We start from the raw sequence: 25887 nt of genomic DNA, 5'->3' as shown, positions 1-25887 counted from the left end.
GGTCGAGAAACATGAAAGAGTGGGTCATTTTGTTTTGAGACGGTATATATAATCGTAGTTAATAAATTCATTGTTTTAAGCGGTATAACTTTGGAACCGTAGGTTTAAGGAGAAAGTTTTTTAAAAAAAAAAGTTGAAAAGTGAAAAATGCATGAAAAAGGTCTTCATGATTTTTTTGATACGACCGATACTTTAGAAGATATTGTAAAAAAATAAAACGTACACACACTGATAAAAAAATTAACTTGACTCAAGAGCCAAAATCTTGAACTAAAAATACAATTTTGAAGAAAATGATTTTCTTGAATCAAGAGAATAAATTCTTACAAGAAAATATTCTTAGACCAAGAACAATTTCTTGTTTTAAAGAAATTACCCTCTTCAGAATTTTTTTCTTGAATCATGTTAATTTTTTTTTTCTGTGTAGAGATTAGAATTTTGACATCCGCGCGATTCGGCTCAATATCATATTTTTATTAAATTAAAATACGTAACGCGCGGAAAGTTAAACTGCGTTACGAATAAATTTACAACTCCATGTTTTTTAGGATGACACAAATATCAATTGATAATACTTGTCAAGTACGACCCCACAAAGATAAAAAAAAAAAAAAATAAAAAAACGTAAAATCAACCCCTTAGAAGCAACAAATATAATTTTTTTGAGAAAATTCGATTTTAAAATTTAAAATTTCGGTGCACATAAGTGTATTTGGCTTTCCCCTCTCCAGCCGAAAGACTAATATAGTACAAAGCTCACATCTGCGCGTTAACGAAAAACCAGTCGTCGTATTTCGGTAGTTTACGCGATGACTCGGATTTACCGTGACCTAGACCGACCTACATCTAGTCTCAATCGATTTGAAGCGCATCTCACGCGGATGTTCCGCGTCTTGTGACGTATTTTATAATTAACTATGGCAAACAAACTAAAAGTTAGCTCACTAAAAAAGATAAACCGTGCCAATAACACAAAACAAAAATAATTGTTGATTATCTAATTACTATCAAATATAATAATAATTAATAAAAGTAATAATGCAAAAACTGATTGATAATGAAGGGGAAATTTACAACTCAATATCACCCAAGGTAAGAGATTGCTAAACAGTAATTTTTTGACGAAAAAAATTAATATTTTCTTAAAATTTTAATTCAAATATTATAAATAATTCTAGTTGTATTTAAAAATGCTAATAGATAATTTAAGGAACAAATCACAAGTAAATCAACTTCGTAAATCGGCGATCAAGCTATTTCAATTTTTAGTAATTGCTTATTCAGAAGTAATGTGTAAGCGATAAAAAAATGCTAAATGTTTAATATTTAGCAAAATCTTGTGTAATTATTTTAATTACAATAATATGATAAAAATTTATTGTGATATATGTGAAATGTAAATATTAGCGTACGATATGAGCAATAAGCGTGTGAAATTAATTTGTTTACTGTTAGAAGCACATGGGTATAATAAAATCGTGTTTAGTTTAACGATTCGTGCGTATATTTTGTGAAAAGAGGCAAAGCGGGAGTGAGGCTGGATATAATGTTACATGAAGACGCGCTATGTCACGTCGCGGTCGTTAACAGTTCTACAGTGAGGGCCTCTTTACTACATATATAGTAGAGCGTACGCTTACCAAGCTTCAATTCAGTTTCCTTCAACCACGCGATCACATAAGCCCGCGATAACCTGAAACACATTACTACTTACTATACTACTTACTATTTATTGAACGTGTTCTCGCGACCTTACTGTTTCTGATACAGCGTAAATCTATTATCGCTAATTATATTACAAATAAGTCCAAAATAATTATAAGCTGCAGTATTAAATTTTTTTTCAAATTTCAACCCATTTGTGAGGGTGAGTGGAACGAATTTTATGATAATATAATTATAATATCTAAATCTAATTATTGCACTCGATGTTTAATCAAAGATTGTTTACAAAATAAAAAAAAAAAAAAACTAAATTAATCCTAGCGTAAATAATACAGTTGTGAATAATAAAAATAGTTATCTGATAAATCCCAGAGCTCAGAGGCTTCTTTAAATTTATCAATGCTTCAGAGATTAACTGTTAGATTTTTTGTTTGAGTTGATAATATAAATTTATGATAATTGATAATGTAATGCAATATTTGTCTTGTTTTGTATTGCCAGGTAGCACCGGTCGCTGTGCAAAACTCTGTTTTAAACGAGATGGAGCCGAGCAACATATCGATAGTGACGACAAATGGTACCGCTGATAGTAATATCGGAAAATCTAAGACGACGATAAGCTTGCCGTCTGCGGCCAAATTTACTAATGCTGCACAGAAAAAAGCTCCTTGTAAGTAGATTTTTCTTTTTTATACTGAAAATGATTTATTTCAGTCATTTATGCACGGGAAAATTTTTGTAATTGAAAATTTATTTTAATCGGACAAATCATTGGTGAAATTTTTGCTCAAGAAATTAAAAATTTTTAATTTCCAAACTTTCAAGAAAAATTAGTTAATCATTTATAATTAATTAAAAAAAATTTTTTTAACATCGACTGACTAATATTCTTTCTAACCACAACACTTATCTCGTTCGTTGCTGCGCAATATAAAAATTAATTTAATAACAATAATGCTCGGCAATGAAATTTTATTGTGAGATATGCAAGTTTAATGACTTGTGTGTGACTAAAATAAATAAAGTTTTTTTTTTAAGCGATTAGAACTTCTAAAAAACATAAATTACTCCACAATTTTGGAAAATTTTTCAAGTTACTTTAATAAATTTCTTAACTCGAAATTTTCATTACAAAAAATTTTTTAAAAATAAAAATGATTGGTTTTTCTATATCCAATAAGGAATAAAAAGAAAATTGATTTGATGCCAAAATAAATAAGATCAATAACGGTGAATGAATCCAAAGTTCTTTGTATGGTAATAACTGAAACGAAAGCAATCGAGTTTTGAATTCAAATCTTTGGTCATAAATAAATCACTATTGGCGCACTGTTTACTCAAACGCGGAATACTTAATAACTGTATCTTTGGCATCGCTCCTAGTTTCCACGAGTTGTAGAAAGCTGGTCAAGATTTATTTATTTTTGCTTTCTTATCTGATGAGCATCAAATTAAACTGATTGTCGATTGTCGTTTATCAAGAAGAAATATATGTTATCATTTATTAACATCAAACGAGGATTAGATTGAATAATTGGCGCTCAAGGATAAAAGATAATTAAATTACCAATTCTATCTAATTAGACTATCTCTAATTATTTATTTACCGATTTTTTTCCATACACGCATTGAAAATTAAAAAAATTGATACTTTTAGTTATCAAAAATATTTTTTACATTTCGTATTTAAAAAAAAAAAAGTTCTGATAAATTTTTGGACATTACTGATTTTTTTCAAAGTCGATAAAAGTTCCTCGCAAAAATTTGGTATTTAAATTAAATGAAAAAAATTATTAAATTTAAAAAAATAACATTGTATAACGTAATTCTTTAAGCCTCTAAAATTAATTCGAGTTTTATTTTTAGAACAATAACTTTTGCACATAAATTTGAATTGATTTAATATGAAGTCGCGTGACATCTAGAGTGTAAAGAATTTTGACTAAAGGCCATGGCCGTTTCTTTAAATATGTACGACCCTTACTAACCGTTTACTACTTTCTGTTGGTATTGATCGGCTCTGGATGCTGCGTTTGTAATGTACATACATATGAATATTATATGGATACGTTTGCAAGAGTGAAGTCCAATATAAGCGATAATACAGTAGTTAATCGTGCTATTAAATACTATCGTGAAAAAAAAGATAACACAGTAGGTGTTACTTTTTTTTTGATCCATTGTTTTGTAACAATTGAGTAACATCAATATGTGTAACATTTTTTATCACACATATTACCTTTTTACGACTAGCTTGGAAGATTATAAAAATGTCGTGAGAAAAAAAAATCAAGAATGGATAATGGATGAAGCGTAAAGATAAGAGTGTGAAATTTATATAAAGAAGCTAATATGCTAAATAATAATATAAAACTTCCGCAATGTAGATCGCTGTCTTTCCTCATTATTCGTTTGTTTATAGAAAATTTTTTTGAAACTGATTTTCTAAAGATATATATTTCGTTTTATTGTTCTTGCAATAATAGCAATTTTGCTAATATAACACCGCTTTTTATACATAAATACACTACGAAAACGAAAGTTTCATCTAATGCGCGATTATTTTCAGAAAAAAATAAATTTTTATTGATATATTTGTTATTACCGTAAAATAAATAATTTTAAATTGTTAGAAATCTTTTCAATTAAATATTTTACTACAAAAAATGGGCGTTTATTTTCCGGAAGTTATGTTAAAAACTTGTTTTTTATTTTTGAATTTGAAGGTAATTGTTCAGTTGCAAATAGAGATAAAAATTTATATACTATAAATTACATGCATTTTTTTCCTCTAATAAAATGAATGGAAGTATTCTTTTATCTCCCACGTGTGAGGCTTAACAAAACAATCTATTTGATAAATGTCATTTCAATTATCTAATATCAATAACGTCATCCGTTAATACCGAGTTGCATAATTGTTATCGTAATTATTTTTTAACATTTGTGAATTGTTTATAAAAATTATTTTCACGAATTAATTTTGTTTGGAAATTTTTGTACTCTATGAAAAAGTAAATACAAGTTGCCATTTTTTGTGCAGTCGCTTCAAAGGGTAAAATCTTTCGAGCAGTTTGAGATTTAAGAGTGCCGGAGTATAGAGAATAAGAACAAGTTTGTACAATTTGCTTTCAAACAGGTAGTTTACACCGAAAGGAGCCGTAGGTCATCGACCGACCTGTTAAACTTGACCTACTGTAATACTTGAGCTCGCAAATTTACCAAATAATCACATAGGTGTTCATTCAATTAACTTTGGTAAATTTTACATAAATAACTTACTAGAAATCTAAAAAAATAACAAGTCTGATTTGACAACGCTGTACAACAAAAAAAAACTATTTGACAGTCTTAAAAAATACCCAACATTGACGTCGACATAAAGATAGTATTCTATAAATAAGAATTTACTTCTGTATGACCAAATGTTTTTTAACTATAACGAAAAAAAATTTTCTACACTCAAACCTTTTATAAGCGTGTTCAATAACATCGATAAGACATATAACAGCTTGTGACAATAAAAAATTCCACTGGTTAGGTTAAAAGTATTACTGTCAATGATTTGTCAATAAAAAAAAAATGATTGCAATTTATCAAGGAGTTTACTCACTGAAATTTATTTTCTATTCTCTCGACGATTATTTGAAATAATAAATCAAGGAAATAGAGTTACAAAATTTTATTAACCCGTAGGGACTAAACCGCCAAACTCGGTAGTCGACTAATGCAATTATTTGTTATGAAAGAATTATGGGACAATATTTAATAAACGATTGAATAGTTGCATTAGGCGATTGTTATTAAGTGTGGTAACAATAAAAAATTATGCAATAGGAGTATGCGGAAATGGGCGTCAAGTTATATAATATTTTATGATTGTGAGTATAAATAATATAATAAAATCTATTTGTATTAATATTATTATTTATTATTATACCAATAATATATAAATAAAAATTAAATGTTGTTTGTTGCAAAGCGTATCAATTGAGAACAGATAAACTGATTTGAGTAGCTCTTTTTTTTTTCAATTAGTAAATTTGGGAATTTTTTAATTTAAGGTAAAAAACCCAGTCATCGACACTAGCCTAGTTGTTTGATACTTGCGATTTGATTCTAATTAAAAAAATAAAATATTCTCAAAAAACCAATTATTTTAAAATTGATAATTCGAAAATTATATGTATTAATTTATCAGAGTTGATTTATTTTTTTTTTTAATTAAAATAAAATTGCAAGTGTCAATACTTGGGTCTTTTACCTTATTTTTAATAAATTTTTATATTTTTGGTTTCAATTTAGAAAAAAAAAAAACCACGATAGTTATGAATAAAAAAGTGGAATAACAAAAATTAAAATTTTTGCTATAATCACTTGTATTGAATTATTTTGTAAAATTTATGCATGTTAAAAATTTTTGTATTCAATATTTTACACTTATATGTGTAAATTTAACATTAATTATGTTAAATTAACACAAAAAAGTGTTAAATATTTAAGACAAAATTTTTTGACGCATTGACTTAAAATTTTTTACTGTGTGTCTTGGCATAAGTAAATCTATTTATCTGTCTATCTTCCGAATTTAGACAGTTCAACAAATGTAAAGTCAATCAGTATTTAATGTAATGACATAGTGTGTTAGCTAAATTGACTTGATTATATGGATATCAAAATGCAAACATATAAATCAAGAGAGAAATCTTCTTTGGCCGCGGCTGAAAACGAATCTATAGCCGCTGTTGTTAGCTTACCGATCGCGGATTACTCAAGACAATAAATCAGCGATTGCTAAGTAGAGAAATTTAATCGAATCATTTGCTGATTACCAAGTCTACCTGCTATTTATTTTTATTTATCTTGAATAAATAAAAGTATAATGGAAGAGTTTGAATAAATCTATTTTACTTATTATAAAAAATAATTTCACCTCGTATAATTTAATAATTTTAATAACTCTTTGCTTTCATGACTCGTTTAATAACTCTGGAGTTATAATAATAATAATAAATAATAATTATACTTTTCTATGTACTATCTTTTATCTGAAAAAAATAACTAACCAAATATGCGGACGAAAACAACTGTACCAAAAATTAATGAAAGTAAACATTGTTATTACTTTTTTTCGCGTGCGAGAAGAATTTTTTATTTGTTTATTGAGTTAGAAGATTTGATTATTTTTATGGTGGCTAAATAGTTGACTTGGAAAATGAAAAAAAATTGTTTTTGTGAATAATGGGTTGACTAATTTTTAGAGTACACTTTGTCCTAATTTTTGTTGATTCATAACTTTATCTAATGAATGTTTAATTTTTTTTTTTTTTTTGATAAATTTTGTTTTAGTACTCCACAGAGTAAATGATTGATTTTTTTGAATAAAAATGATAGAATAGTTATTATTCATTTTAAAATTACAAAATCTGTTTTTGGAAATTTTTAAATTTAATGTAACCTTTTTCGTTAATTTGATAGAACAAATAAATTTTAATATTAAAAAAAACACATCAATATTTTTTTCAATTTCTCAAAATAACATTTTCGAATAAATTCTCTCTACATTAATTTGTTACTTTAGGAGTTTAACAAATTGCTATAATTTAATTAATTTCAGTAACATTAAAATATGTAAAATGTAATTAATATTTACGAACTTGAGCTTGAGATAAATTGTTTGGAATATATGTTAATAATTTTCCATATAGAACTTGTTTCAGCTAATTGAAATTCATTTTAGTCCAAAAACTCTATCTGTACTTGGGAGAATAAATTCACACTGAAATCCTTTTTGATTTTTGACACTGTAGGATTTTTTTTTGAGAAAGGAGTTCAATTACTTCAAAATTAAGAATATATTTTAAATTTAAAAATTTAAATTACGTAGGTATAGATATAGTAAAAGTATGATAATTTTCTAGATAATATTGTACCCGTTAGATGAAAACATGAAATTACGTAATATAATTGTGTGGCTATTGCAATTTAGTCTGCGGGCGCCGCCTCTTAGTAACAATTTGCATAAAACCACTTGGATATTTACATTTTCATATGTTAATTTTACGTTGGCCTCTAAATAACGGTTACGTGAATTGATATAATAATTGTAATTAAAGATAATGTCCATTAGATAATTTAATGTATAATATTTATAATAATAATTATTAATTTAAAATTTGTTTCAGGGCTTAAAAGCTTGATCCAAGATGAGTGCTCTGCATGGGAAACAACTAAATGCGGCTTAGCCGAATTAATTGGAACTGCTGTACTGGTCTTTTTAGGATGTATGGGATGTGTCGGCAGTATGGGCACTCCACCTTCTTCACTTCAAGTATCATTTGCTTGGGGAATTGTTGTTATGATCGTTGCACAGGTAAATCGCTTAATTATAATCTAATTATACACCGAGAAAAAAATTAACTCAATTCCGTAGAAAAATTCTCAAATTGATGAATTTTTTTTTTGTTTAAGTGAATTTTACTTGATTCAAGAATTTTTTTCAAGAATCAAGTTAATTTGTTTCAAATGTATTAGCCCTCCTGGTAATTAATTTTGAGTTGACATAACTAACTAACTAATTGTAAAATAATTATTGCAGTCTATTGGACACATAAGCGGAGCTCATATTAATCCCGCTGTAACAGTAGGCGCAGTTGTTATGGGAAAAAAATCATTGACTGGAGCGTGTGTTTATTTTGTTGCCCAATGCCTCGGCGCTATATTAGGCTACGGTTTACTCAAGGTAATTTAATCATTTTTAAATTGAATATAAATATTTTTTTTTCTCATCTGATAATAATAATAATTTAAATAAAAGGTCGTAACACCGTCGGACCTCCTTCTGGCTTCATCAACATCACCAGCAGAAACATTCTGCGTTACCGAGGTCCACGGAAAAATTCCAGTGATCCAAGGACTCCTCGGAGAAATAATCGCGACAGCAGTGCTGATGTTCATGCTTTGTGCTATGTGGGACGAACGCAATGCCAAAAACACGGATTCCGGGGTTATCAAGTGCGGACTGACGATCGCTGCTCTGTGTATGGGGCTCGGTCCATACACCGGATGCAGTTTGAACCCCGCGAGGTCACTTGCTCCCGCGATTTGGAACAACTACTGGAACCACCACTGGATCTTCTGGTTTGGACCCATCGGAGGATCTTTGCTCGCTTCTGTTTTGTACAGATCAGTATTTTCACTGCCTCAGTGCAGTTTACCAGAGTGTCAATCCCTCAATACTCAAAAGGCTGAGGTAATTTATAGATAAATAAATTTTTTTTTAACACAAAAATTTTTTGACGCATTGACGCAAAACTTCACTTTTTGAGTCCTTTTTTTTTTTCATTCACCGAAACATGCATTTTTAGATTTTCCAAACTTTTTGATACTTAATTTTGACTTTAATTTTTAAAATATTAATTTAATAATTTTTTTTTCTAGATCTGAGCTCAATCAAGAGTTGAGTGTACCAGTATTGGGAATTTGTGATGATAAAACTCTGAAAAATTTTGTTTTTTACGATGAGATTTGAGAAGTACTGATTAAGGGTATTTTTATGAGTGAGATTTTAAATAAAAAAATAATTCTTCGGGATTAGTATCCAGCATTTTAGCAAGAAAATTGATGATACTATTATTGATCTCTATTTATTAAATTTGCATTGAATACTTTAGATTTCAAGTCAGATTAGAGTTGGTATTTGACGAGAGAGGTATCTAAAAAATTTTTGTAAAGAAACGATTACCTCAAATTGATGTCAACTTGAAAAAAAAATTAATGGATCAAAATATTGTGTTTTTATGGTTTTAAGAAAGCGTTACTTAAATTGATAAACAAAATTTATTTTAGAAGTCAAGGAAATATTTTAACATTCAATAATTTAAGTTCTTAACTAAATATTAAATGACATTTTGATAAGATGTAATTAAAATTCATTTTAATTGATTAATTGTATAAATTATAATAATCATCACATGCCAAAAATGTAATTATATAGTGATTGAAATTGATAAACTCAAATCATAAATTAAAAAAAAATCACGTTTATGGCAGAACAGAGATTATCTTTAGTTACATAATATTAAATAAAATATTTAAGGAACCTTTCTTCATATTTAATTTCTGTAATCGATAAGATCATTACATTTCAATGAATCAAGTTATAAATAAAATTGAATAAGTTAATTAATAATGTAATAGTACCTGTAATTTATGATTATATATTGTTATTGTTTAAAGAATAATTGATACTTACAACTTATAAGATAAAAAATGATGCGATAGATATTTAAAAAGATGAACATATCGTTTAAGCATAAGCTGGTCGACTGCTAAGTAATAAAGTTATAAGATTTTGTAAGCAATGTAATTAATAATTGATTATCAAATATATATTTGATATTTTTTTTTTTAGATTAACTTGTCATTCATTATGTATCCTTCCTTCAGTATGATTTACTTGATTAATTTTTCAAGATAATTAGTAGTATAAAACAAATAAATGACAGCCCGCGCGTGGATATTATCATATTTTATAATTTGATAACTGGTAAAATATATATATTTAAATGACTGAAACAAACTGACACTAAATTGCTAACGATGCGTGGTTTTGCCAGTCTTTCATTATATTTAAAGTCAATTTGTGACTGTTTTGCATTTATAATCTACTCATTTGTCATGTGTCATCCATTATTCTGCAGCACACTCGAACCAACTCTAATTCGTATAATGTAATAGTAATTCTATCTCATTACTACATTTTTTTCTAGGAATACATAATACATTACGGTCCGTTCACTATATTGATACAATTATTTCAATTTTTCAATTTTATAATCGATACGCAAATCAAATAAATTACTGCGGTCAGTAATTAATTAATTTAAAATTAATTTAGTCAGAGAAATGTCGTATGAATAAAAAATATAACGATACAAAATATTGATTTAGCCCACTTCAAACTAACTATTAAAATTTCTTATTAATTCTGAATTTATAATTAATCATCTTGTTTTTTTCGAACTTAAGAGGACACACCACTGTGACGATCGAAGAAAAGAAGTGATTTCCGGGAATTTTTTTGACAAGGAAAATAAAGAAATTTGGGAATCGGATTTTTTTATTTCATTAAAGGTACATTAAAGATCATTACCCTAAATTTTTATTAAAAAATATTTAATTATTGCAAATATTTAATTTTTGCAAAAATAATTAAATATTTTTTAATAAAAATTTAGGGTAATAATCTTTGATGTATCCTTAATAAAATAAAAAAAATCCAATCCCTATATTTCTTTATTTTCCCTGTCAAAAAAATTCCCAAAAATCGCCGCTTTTTTTTTATCATCACAGTGGTGTTCCTACTTAATAATTTAAAAATTCCATTAACTTTTTGAACCGTTAATAAACAATTTCTTTTGAGTGTATAAATTTAACACATTTTTACACATATTTGTGATATTTTCACACAAAAAAAGACGTGTTTATATTTGATTTTTCAAATTTTTTTGGCTTTTAAAAATGAATAAACGTTTCTAATACTCCAAACTTATTTTCCCAATAAATTTCCTATTTTAACAATCAGTCTCAACTTTGTATCTCAAAAAAAAAGATAAAAAAATTTATTTCTCAACTAACACCTTTAAATATTTTATCGACCTATTCAAAAGTTAAAATTGAGTTTTGATATTTATTTTTACCACCTTTATAATTTGTAATGTACATATTTATAATAGCGTAAAAGTGATCTTGTCTTTGATGTATCGAGTATTATTTTTCCGAGCGGTTACGATTACACGTACGTCAAAATGGTGGGGCGCAATAAAATCGGTTAACCGTGGGTGGTGTTCTTTCATGATAAAACTGACAACGCGAGCTGGTACTCTCGTGGTATCATGAGAGTGTGACAAACGACTTACACACGACTCACGAGTACGGCGTGCGAGATCACTTCAGAGAGTTCATCTGCTACTATACCTTTGGGATTATATATTATACACGTTAAATTCACCAGCTACTGAGAGTTAATAGATATATTTATTTTTTTCGATAAAAAATCGTGTGCCTACCGACAATGGCTAATCGTGAAAGCAAGTCGAGTAAGTTATTTATATTTTTATTTATTTGTTTAGTTTTAATTGGATAAAAAATGAAAAAAATTATTTATTTTATTTCATTCCATTATATAGTTTTTATTGTGCTGAAAGAATTTTTTAAATGAGACTATTGAATGCATTGAGCCAGAAAAATTGGGCTTTGATTTAATTAATTGTACTTCAATTCAAAAGAAATTTTACTCGTTAAAATTAATAATAATATTCATTCTTTAATTAATAATAATAATAATAATTATTATTATTATTATTATTATTACTAAATCTGGGACAATTATTAAAAAAATAATTGACAAAAAAATTTGTCAATATTTTTTCACGGTCACTTTTTATTTTTAATGATGCGGTACCGAGTTTTTTTTATATTGAAGCGATCGAGAATTCGTTTGCAAATTAAAGCAGTATGTGTGAAAAAATATAAAATTAACGCTTGTAAATATAGACGCAAACTAAAGATATAGTCCAAGTAGACTTTGTTATTCATACGCGGATTTATTTATAAATATAAATTGAGCATTAAAACATATTTATATTTAAATTCTTTCGTATTTATATTTATTATTTACGGATTTTGCTGTGAAAATTTTTGAAAAATACCGACTGAATAATTAACACTGAAACAAAGTGGATGTAGGTAGCAGGCATCAACAGACATTACACGTAATACATGCCAGTAAAAGCATATTGAGTTTGACTTGAAAGTTATAATGGTAATGTGTGTGAAGCTTTGGTTGTGACCTCCTCGATTATGCATGCATTCGACGGCTTTCAACTTCCCCTTTGCATCGATTCCCTCTCGTTTCAATGCTCAGTCTGCTCTTGTCCGACCCCGGCCCCGGCGACCTTCCGTAAGCATATTCCAATATACCAAAACCTAAAACCCATCAGGGTGAAGCCCAAGTCAAGCGAATCGGTTACTAGTTTACGAAAATGCATCGGTATTAGTATGGTAGTCCCATGAATTATTAATATCAATGCAACTCTACACCTATTTTCACAAGCGATTGATACACTAGACTGGATTTTTAGTATAATAAATGTAAATAAAAATATATTGACTGCTATGTTTGGATAGTCAAAAAATGTTATCGAAAATGTTCCTAAAATCTATAAAAAGTGAATTTTGAATGAATTGATGATATGAAATTTGAATTATTATATGATGAAGAAGGATGCTACGAAAAATTGATAGGAACCTAATTAATAAAAAAAAAATTTTTCAACAAAAAGTATTCTTATAATTTTTTCATACACAAACAGAAAAAAAGTCTTGAGTCAAGCGTAAATTTTCTTAAATCAAGAAAATCTTAAGGAAGACTGAAAATTTTTTGTTAAAATTTTGTTAAAAGTTAAAATTTCTTGAACGAAGTTGAATTTTTTTAAGCTAAGAAAATTTCTTCTTGCTCCAAAATAACTTCGATCTTCTTTATAATTTTCTTGGATCAAGAAATTTTTTTTTTCTGGGTATCATCAAAATTTCACACCTGTTTATTTATACATAAAGTAAAAAATAGGCTCTACACAGTAAAAAGTTTTTCGTCATTGTGTAAAGTGTTAAAATTTGTGTGTAGAATTTAACATTCTCATCTGTTGATTTAATGATTTAACACACTAGAACGTTAAATTTTACACACTAGAGTGTAATATTCCACACATAAATTTTAAAACTTTACAAAATGACGATAAATTTTTTACTGTGTACCCTGATTATCTTTACAATGAATTTGAACTAAATGAGAAGTATTATGAAACTAGGAATAACTCCAAATTTAAAATAAGAAAAACAAAAACAATTACTGCGGAAAAAACAATTGTATGTAGAGGTACAACATTGTATGTAGAGGTCTACATTGGTACAACAAATTACCATGTGATATAATCATATTATAAATAATGTTGATGATTTCAAAAATATAAATAGTTGTTAAGAATGTATTATGCATTTTTTTATTTGAAAGAAGTTATTTATGTTTATGTATATTGTAAATAGCAAAGCTAACAAACAATAAAAATTATTGTTGTTATTCAAAACTTTTACGGTAAAGTTTTTACGATAAAAATGATTCATTATTTTAATTGAAAAGATTGAACTCGATAAATTATTATATTTATTAAAAATAGTAAATGGACTATTGACCTTTAAAGTTTTAATGTCATCGTAATTGCAGTTTTTACCATAAGTCAAATTACCAAATTTTTTGCGATATGTCCTATCTAAAAGTAAATTTTTTATACTCTATCTTGTAATGAATACATCAATAAGGTCAATACTAAATAATCGCGGATAAAAAGATCTTGAATCAATAAAAATAAAATTTTAATTAAGCAATAAATTCTTGACCCAAATAATGAACTAATCTCGAAAAAATAAACCGGAATATTTATGTCTCCAAAAAATTATTGATGAAAATGATGTTAAAAAATTACTTGTATCTAAAATTTTTTGCTTATAAAATTTTTATAAATATTTCAAATTTTTACTTTAATTTCAAATTATAAAAACAATTTTTCCCATCTAAATTTTTTTTACGAGCTTACTATAATTTCGCATGATTAAAAAACTAAGTAACTCCTTATTCTCTCTAATTGGTGGTTAAAATTTTCACACCAAATAATTTACCACACCGGAGACGAGTAATTTCTAACAATAAAATTTAACAACTGGGAATATATGACTTGGAACATCATAAATAGATGTCGTAAGATTTAGATGTGTCTGGGGATAAGATAAACTAAATAATAATAAGTTCAAAAGATAATAAATAATAATTCATATAATAGTATAACTATTAAAGTTAAATTTAATTTAAAGCAATTGGTACCAGTGATTAGTTAATTTGTTTTGTTACCGATTCCTTGCCAAGGTTCATTGTTCTATTCTACCTAATAGAGAGATTGCACCAACATCATATGACTCGGTTGGATCGCATGCTACCTAATCAACGCCTAATCTATGAATAGAACACTACCGTCAATATCAAGAAATTAGTTGGTTTGTTTTACCAGTAACGTCAATTTAATCTGCTGTGTTTAACTTTTAATTCGCAAACTTGTTGTTCAAAATTTCCACTCATCATCATTCTATATTTAATTGATCTCATTGTCGATTAAATTTGCTTAACGTCAGATAAAAAAATCTATTTATTTACAATTGTGATTGCTGATAATATTTTCCAGCATTGTGTTAGTGGAAGATACAGTCCCTGAAGATAACTAATTGTAATCTGTTATACATCGTAATACATCGTAGGTCAAAGATATATTTTAACTGTTTAGCTAGGATAAAAGTATTCTTAGTTTTGTTGGTAATGTTTCTTTCCGAGTGACAAGCCGCTGTCAGTTCTATGTACTTTATATTTATCTTGAATGAGAGGCATAAGGTATGAGAGTGCATTCAATGTCAAACCAAGTAAACACAATTTTAAATTCCACTGAAAATAATAAAAATAAGAATAACAATATATAAAAATTATCTCAACTATAAACTATTTATAATTCAATGTGCGTTAATATATATTAACTTTCAAGGATTAAATTAATGACAGCTGAAAAAATGAGTAATTTATAACTGAATTTTAATGCCTGTTTACCGTAATTGCGTATCGATTACCATCGATCGATTGTAATTAAATGTATCTATCAGTACTGCAAGTACAATTAAATATTTTAGTATCTGCACGTTAATAATTAAAGTAATAGATTTTTAAACTATGCTGTGTTATAAATGAGTAATAAGCTAAAACAGTGTGTAATGCGTAATTAAATTTATGGTTCTTGAGTTAATTATAGAATTAAAAAATTGTTTATATGCGTAAAAGGTCGCTCGCCTGGGTGGGCAAGTCGAGCAACACGTGTATTTACTTTTGATTAAAATATAGATACAAGTATTTATACCGTTGATGTATGAGTGATAATAATAAATATATACAAGTTAGCGGAATAAATTTTAATAAAAACGCGAAACGTGAAAGTATGTTTGTTTTTCTCGTGTTTGATTTATAAATATAACCAATTGACGACTCTATCATTTTTTAACTGATTAATTCTACTAATGGATACTAGATTTGGAGCGTAGATAAGATTAAGCTCGATGATTGATCAAGATTAATGGGCTCTTAATACGATTAATGATTTTTCTAGGCTTCCACTTTATTTATTATTCAATCTGTGGATAATGCAATTACTCGGTTTTAAATCACACCTGTTTCGAGTATAACTCGAATTATTTATCAGATGCTGCTGGTCTCTACCGTTTATACCTATATATGTACATATATATATATATATATATATATATATATATATATATATATATATATATATATATATATATATATATATATATATATATATATATATTCATTTATATTGTGTTTTCATAGTTTCCGACTCGAGAAACACGTTCGGGATTCAGGACACAATAAATTACTGGGTGAATGCTATGAGTATACGACAACTAGCATTGAGAATATCATTAAAATTACTTTTATTATAAACATTTAATAGACTTTTGATTAAACTCTGTAAATGAAGGATAAAGCTGTTGAGAAAAGCTTCATAAATATAGTTAAAAATTAATGTTATAAATTGTTAAAATTTTTAAAGACTGCTAAAATCAATGTTATTTCTCACTCTAACAAACGTATGATAATACAGTGAGAAAAAAAAATTTTTTTGTCCAGAAAAAAATTTCTTGGCTCAAGAATCGTTTAAAATAAATTTAGTAGTATCTTTTTTTTCTCAGTGTGAGATTGTTTTCATTAAAAGTTATCAACAAAAGATATTTTTAGTTTCTTAATCATCAATTTTGTTTGTTCGGAAATTTTATAATACAATTTAAGTATTAATAAACAAAAAAAAAGCAATTGAAATTGAAAATAATTTTTTTTCTCAGTTTTTATAAATATATTTGTAAGATCATGAAAAACTGGTTCTAGGTATCTTGACTAATTTAAATTTTCATGAGATTTTATATTATAGTTTCAATCAATTTATACACATTTGTAAGTATAAAATATATAAGAACTACTTTACCATAGAATTTTTAATGAATTAATGCTCGGAATGAATTTACAATTGCTTAATCTTTTATATCTTATCATTATTTTCTGACTATGGCCTTCAACTTAAACTTGAAAAAAAAAAGTTGCGAAAAAATGATCAGATAAATGAACTTTTACGAAATAATTATAAATAAGTTAGATGAACTAAAGTTCTGTTGATACATAGATAAAAGAAGATCACTGAATGAACTGATAAATCAAATAGTTTAAAAATTCAATCTGAGAGATAAAAGTGTCAAATTAAACTATACGATGAAAAACTTTTGATAAATATATCTTTGGAGTTTATTTTCCATGAAGATAAATTTAAAAAAATGATAATGTAAATAATCGATTTTGTTATAGAGTTATACAAAATGATGTATGGACAAGGGGATATGTGGGACACATTTCTCAGTGGTATGGCTGAACTAGTCGGTACTGGATTACTGGTATTCCTTGGATGTGGTGGGTGTATCGGAAGTTTAGGAGTTTCACCACCACATTTACAAATAACTTTGACTTTCGGTTTGGCAGTTATGATTGTTATTCAGGTTTGTATATCAGCTTTCCTACTATCTATTATATTTTTAATATTTTTTTTTTTTTTTTTTTTTTCCAAAGTATAATTACTCGCAACATGCAAGCTTGCTGATAAATAACTTGATCAAAGTATTACTCTAACGTAATATTATAAAATTTTTTTTTTTTCAAACTTTTATAACGCGATAAATATCATTGACATATTTTAATTAATGATAAACTATTAAAAATTATTGTTTATTAAAACAGAAACAACCAGCAAATAACGTAATGACCGGTAGGTTATTAAAAATAATTTTTATCATCTGTTTCATAATTGATAGTGATTGCACAATTTCGTTACAATTACAATCACCGGATAAATTACTTGGCTATCGAATCTGTATAAATGGATTTAATTAAAAAAATAAAATTATTCTACTTCAGATATAATTAAAAATTTTTGGATGTTTTTAATTGCAGTGCTTTGGCCATATAAGTCATGCCCACGTAAATCCTGCAATTACGGTGGGATCTGTGGTATTGGGAATGAAATCAATATCCGAAGCTGCCGTTTATATTATTGCTCAGATCCTCGGCGGTATTTTGGGCTATGGTCTACTCAAGGTAAACTATGATATCGCGTTTTATTGTTCATTTATAATTAAATTCAGCAAAAAAATTATAATTACGAGATAAATGATAAACATGAATAGATTATCATTATAATACATCAATAATCGCGCGATCTTAATTGGTTCTAAATAAAAAAAAAATAATTTGCGAATATAATTATAAATGAAAATAAAATATGCATTATATAAAGCAACGAATGACAACACATTTTTAATTACTAATAACTCATTAAAATTTTAATTACTCACCAGCTCAGCACACCAACTGGTTTTTTGTCATCTGGCGGTCCAGAAACTGCCTCGACGTTCTGTGTGACGATGATAAGCCCCCAAGTTTCGAATGCTCAAGGTCTTATGGTAGAAACTATGGCGACAATGGTCCTAATGTTGATAGCGTGTGCAGTATGGGACAAACGTAATGCCTCAAACACAGATTCTACAGCCATCAGATTTGGGTTGGGCGTAACCTGTCTCGCAACTATTTTCGGGCCATACACTGGCTGTAGTATGAATCCAGCTCGATCTTTTGCTCCAGCTATTTGGAATAATTCATGGCTGGGACATTGGGTTTACTGGTTTGGACCTATTGCCGGGGCTGCAATATCTGCTTCGCTCTACCGAATTGTTTTCGGTCTCAAAACTCATGACAAAGAGACTCTAACACCCATTTCCGAGAGCATTCATCTGAATAGTGTTGATACTGATAAATCAGAGGTAATGTATTATATACCTGCAATATTTTTAATTTAAGTATCAATTCTTGGATACAATAAAGAGTACATCTTACTACTAGAGCACTTACTTTAGGGAAGCTCATAAGAATAAGGGCTCCCTATACTTGGAAAAAAGTATTAAATCCTTGTGATAAATTCTCTCATGTGGGTTGCTACCAGCTTTTAGTAGATACAATTTAGTAGATAAATTTTATGTTCCAAGACTATTGTTCGATATAAATCTCAAAATACGACTTTTTAGAATCCTATTTCACTCAGATGTTTTTTCACAGATGAATTTAGCCGCTGATCTGTGAACATTAAGATTTACAATAATTAAAAAAAGAAAATAATTATTTTCAATCTATCGAATTTTTTTTGAGTAAAATTTAGCATATTAGAAGAATTTGATAATATGTTTATTCAAATGCACATGATACTATTTAATTCCCAATTATTTTGTTTTACTTCTTCCTCATCTGTAAATTAATTTTTTTTTAATTATAATTATTCACTCTAATCGTAACTAATTTTTATTATTTTCAATTTAGCGAGTTTGATGCGATTTGAAGAATTTCAAAACCAAGTTTACCAAGTGCGAGTTTCGTGCAAGCATCTCAAGCACGTAAAACAGAGCAAACACGATCAAAGAAGTAAAGCGAAAGTACACAACAATATCTCTAAAGTTTAAAGTCTTCCACGCGTCTTCTCTCATCTGAGTTTGAGGATATTATGCAAAGGAGATTATAAACGGTTGAATCAATAAATAGCCTCAAGAGTTTACCGAACTACATTAAAGTAATAATAATAATAATAATAATAATAATAATAATAATAATAATAATAATAATAATAATAATAATAATAATAATAATAATAATAATAATAATAATAATAATAATAATAATAATAATAATAATAATAATAATAATAATAATAATAATAATAATAATAATAATAATAATAATAATAATAATAATAATAATAATAATAATAATAATAATAATAATAATAATAATAATAATAATAATAATAATAATAATAATAATAATAATAATAATAATAATAATAATTATTATTATAGCAATAGAAATTATTTATCCATACATGTGCCATCTGTTTTTATACATCACTTTTCTACAATTACTTCTATTTAATAAACAAACAAAAATGCTCATTTATTTAGAGTAAGTCAATAAACTTTGTTGTCAAAACTCTTAACACATACTCAATCAAATTATAGATTTTATAAGAATGTTTATAAGTGTATATTTCATTACTTTAAATTTATATTTTCAAATAATATATATCAGACTGTATTTATTGACCGATATTGTTAAATGAATTTATTTTGAAAATTATTTAAACTAAATGTTTTATATATTTATATGTAATAAAAATTGTGTAAATAATATAAATAAAGTTCAATTTTACTTATGTATAATTAAAGAGTAATTAATGTAAGTAGATGGGTTTAAAAAATGAATAGCTTTATACATAAAGTGTCTCATGTTACCTCATCTTGTACGTGCAAGTCCGTGACATGAGCTTGAAGGAAAGGGCGAAGGTTTTCCCTAGTGTCCCTTTTCAACCCTCTTGACACTCGAAGACTCCCGAATGGTTACGCTGCATTAACTGCTACATATGTACGTACGACAAGTAAGTATGCGTACATACAATATATATACATAAATATATGTATATATGAACATTGAAAGAGCAGTATTTCCGATCGGGCTGTGTGTGCTATTGTGTCTTCTCGGTGATGCCAACATCGAACATTACATTAGCGTCAGAATGACATGATTCAATACGACAGGGTACTTTGGTTCACAGCCTAATGGTCTATCAAAACATATTAATGTCATTTGAATACCATTAAAAATACGAATACCCTCAAAATACACCGCTTTTATTTGCGGATAAGTTATTTTTTCTATAAATATTTATTTGCGACCAGTAGTATTTTATTTTAAATATTATTTTCATAATAATAATAATACTTTTTGCTTGAGATATAACTGTTTTTTGACGTCTTCATATTTCTAGAGTTTACAATGCCACGGTTTTTTTTTTATTTCTCTGAAAAGCAGCTTTTGAAATATTCTCGAACTATTAATTGATACATTTCTTATTCCTCTATTCAACCAAGTCAGAAGCTTCAGAAAATTTATCCAAGAACTAAAAATAATTTAAATGCATTTTTAAAATTTTTATTAGTTGAACAAAAGTTAAAAAAAAAAGTAACTTACTTTGTTAGAATAATTAATAAAAACTGTTTTCTCGTTATTCAGCATAAAATATTATTTTATGGGAAAACTTTGTAAGATATATACTTGGGTGGGTATCTTCAGTTCAGTACTCAAGATCTAGAGTAATAACATTCGTGATGGCACGTATTTGTGGCTCTGTTCGTACAACAGCATCTGTCACTACTGGTTTTCGAGATATTGGAATAAGTGAACAGACGGTGCTCACGAGTTTGCTACATTTTCATTTTGTATATCCGCGGGCTGTTTTCCCGAAACTTGTACCGTATGCCAGGTGAAAAACTAAAAATATTTATTAAACTTTTTTTTTCTGCACAGTTGATTTTCGTTGATTTAAAAAAACCTATTGTTCAATGTATAAACACATGTATAAAACAACTTATACATTATATAAAACAAGTATCTTCAAATAAAATACATACTTCGGAAAATAAAACACTCAAGTGTACTCATTCGTCCAATCGATCATCTCTCAACATATCACCTTCCTGCTCATCGATTACTTCATATCTTGTTTTCTTTTTTTTTTAATTTTCCAAGTGCACTTTTAAATATTTTCAATAATCTGGTGTAAATCCATGCGTATATTTGATCAATCGGAGAACCTCAAATCAAATCATTGATTTCAATGCGCATTACTCTGCAGTATTTCGAGCCGAAGATATCAAATGATTCACTCAACTCCGAGTTCTATTCATTTGAATATTCTGTGCATATAAATCAATCCAAAAATAAATAAACGAATAAGTATAATTAAACAGTTAAATTAAAAATTGATTAAATTCAAGAATTTAATTGTCAACGGTTATCTATTGAGTTTTATTCATTCATTTTATTTTATTTAATATTCATAGAAAAGAAGCTTACCGAAAAAAATAGACAGATTGGATATCGGCGATGACATTGACAATATAACGCTGAATTACAGCTCAGTTGCATAGAACCATTTCAGTGCAGCTTAGGCAGATGCAGTGGCACTCATAGTGATTATTTTTTTATCCTACTGATAAAAGATAAATATTCGGTATGAAATGGTTCGTTACGTATCACACCAAGTGCGTTTGTGTTTAGTTCACCAGGCTAAAATAAAAATAAAAATATAAAATAAAAAAAAAGGGCAAATGAAAAAAATTTTAGGATGAGGACGAGTTGAAAAAGGAAGGATGTAAAAATAAAAAAAATGATTAAAGTGTCACCAGTTGGTATCAGACGAGCTTTGAATTGTTAAAATGACAGGACTTTAATAAAAATGCTAGAGGAAATGAAAGAGAGATGTGAGGTTGGAAAAATGACAAAACGAAGCGAAAAAAGGCAATGATAAAAATGAGGTGCTCTTGAGACGATAGTAAGAAAACGGAAGGGAAACTGGGGACAGTTGAATTGGCAAAGTATATACATATAGAAAAAAAACACCCAGCAGACGACGGATGGTCATGTTTCCGTTTCTAAAGAAAAGTAATATTTCCGTATGATTTATATGCCGGACGTCGTCGTTCTCGTTAATAATTCAATTTTCAATCTGGTCTTAATGCTTAACTTGACTACTTTTTCCAACTTAAACTTTTATTCTTTTTTCTTTTATTACTTTCTTATTCTTATTATTATTCAAGTGACTTTTCGCAAGATTTATTTTGTAAAATGTCATAGCTTAGCGATATCAAGATCGAGATCGAAGCAATTTGTCCTTATTTTGTTGCTCAGCGAGCATTTATTATTAATCTTTCATTTTCTCCAGCTCTTGTGTGTCAATAAATTTTATTTATTATTTATCGTTAAATAACAAGTTGCTACTCGATATCTCTCTGTATAAAATAAATAGATTGATATTTACTACTTACGTGCAATGGATCGTGAATCATGATATATTATCAGTAAGCTGATTATTGTATTCGGAAAAGCAATTTCGCATTGACGTCCCAGACGTCAGTTTCTCAGCCAATTGCCGTAAGACTAATTGAGACTAGAGTACCTTGTCACCGAGGTCGAGAATTAATTTTACTAATTAGAAATACGAACTTTAACGTTGTCAGATACTTCTTGGCAAATAATTTAATTAATGTTTCGTAGTTTCCAATATACGTATACATAATTGTTATCAACGTCCCGGCCTTGACGTTTATAATTGTTTTAATTACTAGTTATTAAGTTTTATTGTAGATAACTATCAAACTTTACCGTTGTTAATAAACAATTTAATCAGGTGATCTAAATTTTGATAGTAAAAACTTTTCTTCATTTGACGGTTTGACGGTTACTCGGTTGCTAAAAAAGATTGCGAACGATTGGTGGCGCCACCTACTTTTTTTATGTTTAAAAATTATTTACCCGCGCTTTTTCGCTTGATTCTTATTTTGATTTTTTTTAATAAAATTATTATTTCTTCATTTTATTTAATAATTAAATTAATTCTAAAAAATTGCTTTTTTAATTTTTTTAAATTTTAACATGTCAATTTTTTGTTCTTATTTTTTTGCCATAATCTATTTGTTAACAAAAATTCTATTGATATATATTCTATAAATATTCTATTGATATATTTTTTTTGAAAAATACATAAAAAAATAAACAATTAAAAAAAAAAAGTTGATTATTACAATTTTAACAAATTTTGTAAAAAATTTATAAATGTGTAAATTTATAAATTTTTTAGAAAATTGTGAAATTTAACTTTTTTTTTAAGTGTTCATTTTTTTATATACTTTTCAAAGAAAATATATCTGAAAAATATAAAAAAAAATAAAATAGAAATTTTATCAAAAAATATGAGAACCAAAATTTTATCCTACTTTTGAAGGCAAAAAAGCTGCCGAAATCTTTATTTCTTTCTTTTACGATATTTTTTATCATAAATCCGCCGTATAAACAAGCAGGATAAAAACAAAATTTGAAAATGTTAATGGGGTTGATCCCACTTGTTAATAATTACCAAAAGAAGAAAACATTCGAGAATTTATTATCGCTTTAAATGAATTCATACATTAAAAAAAAAAAAAAAAAAAAAAAAAAAAAAAAAATCTCTTTATACATTTTTTATTATGAATCGTTTAATTAAAAAATAAACTATCGAAAGTCTACTTCGTTTGGTATCACGAACGTACTACGTATAAACAAATTTTTTATCTTCATAAATAAATTACATATAATTATCATCAATTACATGAAAATAACCACAAAAAATTTCCATGCAATTTTCTACCTGCATTAAGCTTGTTTATTTTAAAATCTAAAAAATTCATTAAAAAAAAAAAAAAAAAAAAATCTAACCCTCTTCTTTTTTTAAACCGTCAAACTCAGAATTTTTCCATCATAATTTATTTCACAAACGGTCAACGTCCGCTTACCTCAAGGTTCCTTTTTACTAAAATAAATCCTGAGAAATTGCATGTCTTTTTTATACCTAAAAATTTGAATAAAATAAAATAATTAATTTATTGACTGGCAAATTTAAAATTCATACGCATGATACTTACTTACGCTTATCCTTTTTATTTTTTGTGCAAATTCACTTTCCCCCACTCCCAGCGCCTGCCACCAGAGGTCTCTAACCGGCACCAGCAACGAGTACGCGGCATCTGAGATAATACATAAGAAGATCTTAAATATTATCTTACCAGCATCCAGCAAATAACTTTTACTATTATACTTAACACACAGAATTCAACCTCGCCTGTTCTTGATTGTCGGTTGGTGGGGCACTCGGATGAGCCAGTTCTTAGCTCTTTCACTCCCTAAAAAAGACAAAGATAAAAATCTTGAACTAAATGTCATTCTGTACTTAAACCTTAAATACTTTCCTTGTTTTATCCGTTCATTCATATAATATATATTTACGTATATATAAACATAAATTGCCTGTAAGTTTTGGAAATTTAAATTAAGTGATTTTTAATTTCAAAATTAGTTACCATTATTATTATTATTATTATTATTATTTATTTGCTCAGGTGGTTTAATTTCTTCTGCTTGTAATACATACTTAAATAACTTAGTAACAATGCATTTTAACTTTCAGAACAGCTGTAATTGAAGGATAAAATTCCGAAATACCACTACCATTTTCAAAAGTTTCATTTGACATAGAACAAATAACTAGAGTAAACAAAACAAAAGAGAAAAAACATTGAATTTAAGTGAGAATAAGAAGTTTTAAAATTATTAATGTCATTAAAGTTATTTTTTTTTTAATAATTAAATTAAAACAAAAAAATATTTTTACAAAATTGCACTTGCAGTTTTTGAAGTTTTTTACACGTGCAAATTTTTTTTAATTTTTTTTTTTGTAATAATCTTTTCAAGTTAAAAATTTTTAAAGATGTCTGTTAAATTCAGTATCATAGTATATATTTTAAGATTTTATTCGATGACACCTTTCACTATATATGTTTCTGAAACTTTTTATTCTCACTTAGATTCAATGTTTTTTCTCTTTTGTTTTGTTTACATAACACTGAAGTTGACAGATATTAAAATTTTTTTGGAATTTTATAGCAATTAAATTATTAAAAAAAAAAAGTTTAATTAAAGTTTCACATGTAAAAATTAATAAAAATTACAAGTGAAAATTTTTAGAAGCATTTTTTTATTGTAATTAATTTGTTAAAATTTTTTTATTAAAAATTATATATTTTTAATAAAATTAAAAAAATGATTAAATGTCTGACAATTTCACAAAATCTCGAAAAATATTTTTCATATTTATGAACAAAGAAAAAAATTAAAAAAAAAAAAGAAACAAAAGTGCAAACCTGAATATTATTATTTTTATTATTAGCGTACGTTATGCAAAGTCTCGTCTTGTGCTCGTGGATGTGCATGCGCGGGATTTGACTGTAGCAGGAACTTATATCCGAACGGCGCCACTCGTTTCTGTTATTGACAGCGGGCGCGCCGTCTCACGTTGTTGTGTTGGAGCAGGATCCGACCGT

The 25887-nt window shown here is 27.1% G+C and overlaps 3 protein-coding genes across 6 annotated transcripts; 2 read left to right on the top strand and 1 right to left on the bottom strand.

Moving 5' to 3' along the window:
- Nucleotides 1-841: 841 nt before the first annotated feature.
- On the top strand, nt 842-9856 carry LOC141534876 (aquaporin-like). 2 transcript variants are annotated; one of them, XM_074254483.1, is made up of 6 exons: nt 842-1092; nt 2167-2335; nt 7851-8038; nt 8264-8407; nt 8483-8917; nt 9106-9856. In XM_074254483.1, the coding sequence occupies exons 1-6, from the start codon at nt 1039-1041 to the stop codon at nt 9109-9111; spliced, it is 996 nt and encodes a 331-aa protein (XP_074110584.1). In that variant the 5' UTR covers nt 842-1038; the 3' UTR covers nt 9112-9856. The 2 variants fall into 2 exon arrangements, with proteins under 2 accessions (XP_074110584.1, XP_074110585.1); XM_074254484.1 differs by lacking the exon at nt 842-1092 and adding an exon at nt 1648-1867.
- A 1698-nt stretch (nt 9857-11554) lies between these two features.
- LOC141535460 (aquaporin AQPcic-like) lies at nt 11555-19521 on the top strand. The gene is made up of 5 exons (XM_074255394.1): nt 11555-11765; nt 17189-17376; nt 17828-17971; nt 18232-18693; nt 19244-19521. Exons 1-5 carry the CDS (start codon nt 11741-11743, stop codon nt 19250-19252), a joined length of 828 nt encoding a protein of 275 aa, XP_074111495.1. The 5' UTR covers nt 11555-11740; the 3' UTR covers nt 19253-19521.
- On the bottom strand, nt 18576-25823 carry LOC141535461 (uncharacterized). Of its 3 annotated transcripts, XM_074255396.1 has the most exons (10): nt 25708-25823; nt 24615-24690; nt 24437-24534; nt 24304-24359; nt 21830-22042; nt 21385-21669; nt 20945-21305; nt 20209-20873; nt 18782-19003; nt 18576-18709 (listed from the first exon to the last, which is right to left on the bottom strand). In XM_074255396.1, exons 1-4 carry the CDS (start codon nt 25774-25776, stop codon nt 24354-24356), a joined length of 249 nt encoding a protein of 82 aa, XP_074111497.1. In that variant the 5' UTR covers nt 25777-25823; the 3' UTR covers nt 18576-18709; nt 18782-19003; nt 20209-20873; nt 20945-21305; nt 21385-21669; nt 21830-22042; nt 24304-24353. The 3 variants fall into 3 exon arrangements, 2 of the variants coding, with proteins under 2 accessions (XP_074111497.1, XP_074111496.1); XM_074255395.1 differs by lacking the exon at nt 24304-24359; XR_012480594.1 differs by lacking the exons at nt 24304-24359; nt 24437-24534; nt 24615-24690; nt 25708-25823 and adding an exon at nt 22801-23136.
- Nucleotides 25824-25887: the final 64 nt, after the last annotated feature.

Source organism: Cotesia typhae, unplaced genomic scaffold (assembly GCF_013202065.1).
Source record: "Cotesia typhae breed Kobodo isofemale line unplaced genomic scaffold, CoteBio_Ctyphae scaffold_13, whole genome shotgun sequence".
NCBI lineage: Eukaryota > Metazoa > Arthropoda > Insecta > Hymenoptera > Braconidae > Cotesia > Cotesia typhae.
The sequence above is the reverse complement of the archived record's forward strand: the minus strand, read 5'-3'. Positions and strand labels throughout refer to the sequence as shown.